The following is a 6,962-nucleotide window of genomic DNA, read 5'->3' on the forward strand; positions in this document are numbered from 1 at the left end:
TTGTATAAATTTATATATCATTTCTTAATAAAATTATATACATACATATATATATATATATATATATATATATATAAACTGGATGACTCACTGATAATAGAGATATAAAGCTCACTCAAATATTTTTTCATCTCACAAAAATGTCATGTTTATATAATCTAATATAAAAAAATAATAAAATTCAATTTTTTAAATACGTTGTTATCAAATCAACAGTAAAAGATAATCACTTGCGTAAGAAAAAAAAAGAATAATATATAAATAATATACATTATAATTTATAAAATAGCTATGTGATTAAAATCAGTAAAATAAAGTCATATACATGCTCCTTCTCAATTATTGCACATTCATTGTATTACTATTTACAACATTTTAATTTATAGAATAAATCAAACTTATATTAACATATACCTATTTTATTTTTTGATACAAATAAATGATTAAACTGAAATATCCCAAACTTTTATGCAAATAGTAGTCTGTTTAAAACATCAGTAATCATAAATTATGCATAAAATATGTGCGTATATATATATACACACACACACACACACACACATTATACATACATATATACATACATACATACAAGAAATTTTGTTTAAAAAATTAATCACAATGAAATCAAATACATTTTTTTATTTAAAATTGTATCTCTTTAGTTGCATTTAGAAATTTTTTAAACTTGATTAATTTATAATAAATGTGATGATAGCTATATCAAAATGCAAGTTATTACATTTTCATTACCACTAAATAAAAATTTTTAATTTCAATTATTTTTGATTCCTTTAAAAATTCCTTAAATAATCCCTTCATTTTTAAACATATTATAAAGCATATTTAAACATATATCTTAAAATTGATCATCACATAATCATGATTGTGATGAGCAGTTAAATCATCGAATTAATATATAATATCTTATATCTGTCAAAGTTTTGAGCATATAATCATTAAGATATATTATTCTATACCACAGTATCTTTGTTTCTAATAGCAATAAAATATCTTATTTTCACTTATAATAATATTAATTTTACGAAATAAAAAGGAAGCGGATGAATAAAAACTTATTTATTTAAAATTATTACCAACTGCAATCGATTCTGGAGAGGCAGAAGCTATCATTTACTCGAAAATTCGCTCCAGTTTTCCTTAAGTATGTGACATATATTAAAATATTAGATAAAACTGCAAAAATTTAATAAATGATTGTGTTTCTTCTGGATATCCGTCCAAAATCTGAACATACAATTCTCTATTTAATAGTTATTTAATTTTTATTTGATTAGTTTGATACCATCTTTGAGAAGCTCCTGTTTTTTCATTGTAGTCATTAAATTCTTACTTTATAAAGAAAAAAAATCATAAAACTTGGAGTCTTATATAATGTATGTTATATTATATACTTAATAATATTAAATTACACTTACAAAAATAAATCATTATTTTAGCTTAATTGCCGAAAGTGAAAAAGATTTGTTATAATAATTATAATCAAATATTATTTGTTGTAATAAAATTAAGATTTTATTAACACTTCTTCCTTTTCTTTAATTTATATCTCTTATAAAATAAATCTTAAAGTGCTATCTCTCTTTTAATTGAGTAGAAAAATGTATGATAGGTTTGTTCGTTTTGCTTGCACTTTTGCTTACACTAACACTCTTCACTTTTACTTTCTTCTCAACACTCGAATATATATATTTGTATATCTTGTTTCAAATGCAGAAAATTCTAAAGTGCGAGCAAAATAAACACACCTTATAATTAAGAAAAATGGAAGCACATACGTCATGTACAGGGAAGCTTATATCATTGCATTACACTATACATATGCTTGTATGCATGTGTGTGCACATGACAAAAGAAATGCCTTAACATACGAATTTATGCACATATCGGCACATTTATATATTTTGCATATATATATATATATATATATATATATATATATATATATGCAAAATGTATGTATTTCTTTGTACAAAAATTCGTATGTTACGGCATTTCTATTGTCGAGCAGTCATAACATCGATCCAAAAATACATTTAGCGATAGACACCCATTGAATCGACAAAGAGCCAAAGGTTTGAGATTATACGCCAAATACTTTCTTATAACAAGATAATCGTCGCATGTAATTTTTTTTCTCCTAAATAATTGCTCCAGTTTATTTACAAGATTTTACATGAAACTGGACGAAAGACTTGAGAGTTCTTACATAGTAATTATAACTTACAATTTACGATGCTTCGTAATAATCAAGTCTGAGCGATTTACGAAAAGTAAAATTTTCTAGGCTTCCGGTACTTTGTAATTTAAAAATTGTGAATATATATTTTTATTTATCAGTTTACATGCCGCTCCATATATCTTTTAAATCCAGTCAGTAGTCTCTGATTCTTCTGATAAAAATAAACATTCGAATTTTGCTTAATATGCATAAAAATACATTATTTTCAATATCGTTTCTTTTTTCTTCAACTGCCACTAAGAGGGCCATTATCTTTGTTTTGCACATCTTTAACTATGTGTAATATATATTCTTAATAACGAGGATCTTTAACGTATAATGCTTACTGGATACTGAATGATTTTGGAGTTTTGCATTTCTCTAAATCTCGTGAATATTTTTCAAATTATTCAGCTTCCGCTTTTGATTTTATACACACTTGTTTGCTGGTTCATAAGCCTACTCTATCCAGCTTTTACTTTGCACGAGATATTAAAATGAGATTTTGTAAACATGTATGTACATATATCGTATGTCATAATGGCACCACCAGACTCAAAAATTAGTTTCTAGAAACTGTTGAAGAAAAAAATAATCCCGAAAGCGCAAATTCTACATTTCAAATTCTGGGATGAATGTCGTTTCTTCTGATTTCCTCAACTGCAAGAACACCATTGTCTCTGCTTTGCACGTTTTCAACTTTGTATAGTATATCGTGACAAAGAGGACATCGATCTTGAACGTACAGCCACTTTCGCAAGCATACACCATGAAAATAATGATTGCATTGTGTGATCTTGGCGCTTTGCATCTCCTGATAACAAATTGCGCAGACATCGTCGAGTTGTGCGAGCTGCTCGGCATTCGCTTCCGGTAAAGAGTTGATCTTATTCACAGCCGTGCGCCTTTTCATGAACACGCTCCATCCGGCCTTTGCTTCGCACCAGATGTTAAAATAGGCATGTATACACATCATGATGGCACGAATAGCTCCACCAGATTCGAAGACTAATATCCAGAAACCATTGAAGAATAGTATAATACCAAAAGCAAATTCTACAGTGTTGCCAAATGATCTTATAATGTATACACAATCGTCGAATTGTTCCCAGAATGCACTTCTATAAGCGTCAATCAGAAAGAGCGAATAAATTGCCAACGAGACCAGTACTTTAACTATTACCTCGATGCTAAAAACCGATACAGCCAATAACCACGTGCTCACCGTAAAGTGAGACCAGAGAAATATAAGTAATGATACGGGAAAAAATATTAGAAAGGCACAAACTGCCAAAGCCCGCAAATGCCTGTGTAGTGCCGGATTATGAGAAGCACTGAGCGACATCAAAAGTGGATTCACTATATTGTGCACAAAATGTAAAATTGCCGTGAACAATAGACAAAAATTACGATATAATCGTACTAAACGTTTCTCTCTATCAAGACTTGTAAGTCCAGTTTGCAGTGCAAGAATGTAGAACAATATAGCGGATACTGTGCCGATACTCTTCTCATCCTCATCTTCTGTCAGCAGTACCCATTGGAAGAAACAACCGATATAGTGGCAGATGAACGAAATTATGCTGGTCATACCGAGAACAGCTGTCAAAGTTTCGCAACCATTTACCAGTAGCGTTCTGACCATGACGTAATAATTAAAGGTTTCTTCGCCATAGTGATTTCCAAAGATTTGGATAACCTGTTCTCCCACTCGTAATATCCAAAATGTACGAAGCACGCATGGTACGTTCAGACGCATCCATTCCGTTTCCGCGAGAGCGGATAAACCATAGTTGACTGTAAAGTTGTGTGCATGTCGATAGCCCATGTAGAGTGTTTTTAATATAGAGATGCCGTTATACCAGATGATAAATTTGCACACAGCTAATGGAATCAACGTCGCACATACTGGCGCATGATATAAATATTGTACCTAGAAAAAAATATACACATTTGACATTTGTCTTAACAAAACAAAAGTACCTTTTTTCTTTCATAAAAAAAAAATAATAGTAAGAAATTTATTATGACATCAACGATAAAAAATTTCTTCAATATTTCGGAAGCTTACCGGTAAGGGATGAATGCCTAAAATAGATGGGGACATAAAACTTAGTACAAGCAATTTTTGTACCACTGGATGTCTTGGAGCAAGATGAATGTAACAAAAGGTACTGGCTAACAGGCATTGCAATATGTAGTTCTGTATAATCAGTAAGCCAGGACCATTATACAGAACGTCTGATAAATTCAGGGATAATATATTGTCAAGTATGCTGATTGCAGGTTCATGTGAATTCATGTAAGCTATAATTGCTTTCATTGTACTAACATTTGACCAATATGATACAAATATCACCCCAACAGATATTAAATATAGGTATACAATTATTAAATGCCTAGTACATAACATAAATGTGTATAAAGCTACAAGGCAGCCTGAAAAAAATAAGATAAAACTATGAGATATAATTTATTTTTAATTTCTTTTTTGTTTCTGAGCATTTTAAACTGCAATCACAAATTTACATCTATGTTATGAAAAATTTTATTGTATAAACAGCAAAAAGCTTTATATAAGAAATTATATATAAAAAAAAAAATGCGCAGTCAGATTTTTATTAGATATTTTACCAACTAAATAACCAGAGGTAAAATTATATATAGAATTATAAGGCAAAAGAGTATTTCATGTTTAAATTTTTGAGAAAAACATTTTATATATAAAAATAATTGCCATCCTACATAAAATAACTTTGTAAATTTACTGATCACAGCTTCTTGTTAAAAAAAATATCTGATTTCTAAAAATTGTATAAAGATATGTTACTCACCCAGACAGCAGGATAAAAATTTGAATATGATTATCAAATAAGTTTTGTAAGTAAAGCGAGTTAAATCAAACTGGTCCATCGAGAACGCGTCTGTCGTAACTGCAGAAATGGAATTAACAATTGTGCCTACATTGGTAGTTTTGAAACCATTTTCAGTACTGTCCAGCACAATATTGTCATTAGGTAATCCAAGACCTATTCTGAGTAACTCATCGATAATAAATAAAGGTGGCACTCTCATTATAACATCAGCAAAGCTGAGGATCCTTTCTCGTATTGAAATCTCCATTTTGTTAATATTGTTTAAGAAAAACGTTCGAGGAAGACACGTTTCTTATACACACTTTATTATCATATATGGAAGCGGCATTCCTGAATTCGGCTACAAAAGTTTCACCTAATATAACAAATATAAAAATTAATATCTTTTACACAATGTACATAAATCTGCAAAAAAATATTTAACTTAATATTTAATATATAAATAATATTTATTATTATATTATAAATGCAAAAATATTTCTTGAATAAAATATTTATTATCGATTTTCTTCAAGCTTAATTATTTATATGTTAATGTGCATAAACACATAAAATCAAAATTCGTCTGAAAAAAATTTATCTCCACATCAATTTAAATCTCTGATACTTTTTATTGCATTATAGCAACTGTCAAAAAATACTACATATATATTACATCAAGCAATAAAAACAACAATGCATTCCTGATTATTTTAATTTACAAAATTAATTTTATTATTTGTATATTGTTAATATTACTGATTGATTTTAAAAAATAAAAGTTAAAAAATTAATTAAAAAATAAAAATCTTATATGCTATTGATTATCTTATTATTGACATTATGACATGTATATAAATTTCCCCTATATATATATATATATATATATATATATATATATATATAGGGGAAAATATATATATATATGTAAGGGATATTTATATATATATATATATATAATTGAAACAATTTAACTCCAATTTCAATATTTACTATACGTCAATTATTTGCTACACTTGTTTTAGTCCAATGTAAAAACTAACACTAATATTGTTAAAGATTATGAGCATAATATTGATATAACTTAAGATAAAAAAAGAAATATTCCTTTTGTGTGGTTATGTAATAAAGGCACGCATAAATGTTTGAATCATTAAAACGAAACATAATAATATCACTTTTTTAAGAGAAGTAACAGAAAATTATTTATTGAAACTATTATTACATGCAATATTGCATAATCACATCAAGAGTAGCAGCAAACAAAACATGTAAACATAAATAATTCTAACGGTAACTATAACCTCCAAATACATCTTTCAAAATCGAAAAATTCACGACACAACGAATATGAGTTTTTCAAATTTAATGCCCAAAAATCTAAAGGAAATCTTGTTCTTTTCTCACAAAATTGCAAACAAGCTATTTTTTTCCGCGAGGATCGATCGAGGACAAAAATTTGCGTGAGAATCGATGAAGAAAGAACTCACCGTGCGGCAAAAAACATCATCGGGAAAGAAAATCGATTCACAGATCATTACTTCGTAATGGTGCACTTGACCGCAATGACTCGACGAACATTTATGAATGACTTTGAATAACTCAAATCGCGAATCGAAACGCGAGGCACGCACATCCTAGCATTCACCATATCTCGTTCTTTGTGACGTTTCACGACGCCATCGTCCGGCCGTCATTCGTCTCGTTTCACCTGTACCTTTATCAGCTGTGAGAACATCAGAAGCCACGACTTTTGAAAGAACAGCATAATTTTTGAAAACTATTTTGGGAAACAAAAAGATTATAAAAGAAGGAAGCAAAAAAGAAAATTATAAAAAAAGGAAAGATTTTTTATGACAAAATAA

General features: G+C 28.7%; 1 protein-coding gene across 1 annotated transcript; it reads right to left on the reverse strand.

Moving 5' to 3' along the window:
- Nucleotides 1-94: 94 nt before the first annotated feature.
- Nucleotides 95-6,798, reverse strand: LOC126850712 (protein TRC8 homolog). Its single transcript, XM_050593968.1, has 4 exons — nucleotides 6,588-6,798; nucleotides 5,077-5,473; nucleotides 4,314-4,681; nucleotides 95-4,175 (listed from the first exon to the last, which is right to left on the reverse strand). Exons 2-4 carry the CDS (start codon nucleotides 5,363-5,365, stop codon nucleotides 2,862-2,864), a joined length of 1,971 nt encoding a protein of 656 aa, XP_050449925.1. The 5' UTR covers nucleotides 5,366-5,473; nucleotides 6,588-6,798; the 3' UTR covers nucleotides 95-2,861.
- Nucleotides 6,799-6,962: the final 164 nt, after the last annotated feature.

The sequence above is a fragment of the Cataglyphis hispanica genome, chromosome 6 (genome assembly GCF_021464435.1).
Source record: "Cataglyphis hispanica isolate Lineage 1 chromosome 6, ULB_Chis1_1.0, whole genome shotgun sequence".
Classification (NCBI taxonomy): domain Eukaryota; kingdom Metazoa; phylum Arthropoda; class Insecta; order Hymenoptera; family Formicidae; genus Cataglyphis; species Cataglyphis hispanica.

Coding starts and splice junctions, on each gene's coding strand:
- LOC126850712 (XM_050593968.1), bottom strand. CDS start 5,365: ATGGAGATTTCAATACGAGAAAGGATCCTCAGCTTTGCTGATGTTATA. Junction 4,682..5,076: donor ATTTTTATCCTGCTGTCTGG/GTGAGTAACATA, acceptor TATTTTTTTCAG/GCTGCCTTGTAGCTTTATAC. Junction 4,176..4,313: donor TAGGCATTCATCCCTTACCG/GTAAGCTTCCGA, acceptor ATTTTTTTCTAG/GTACAATATTTATATCATGC.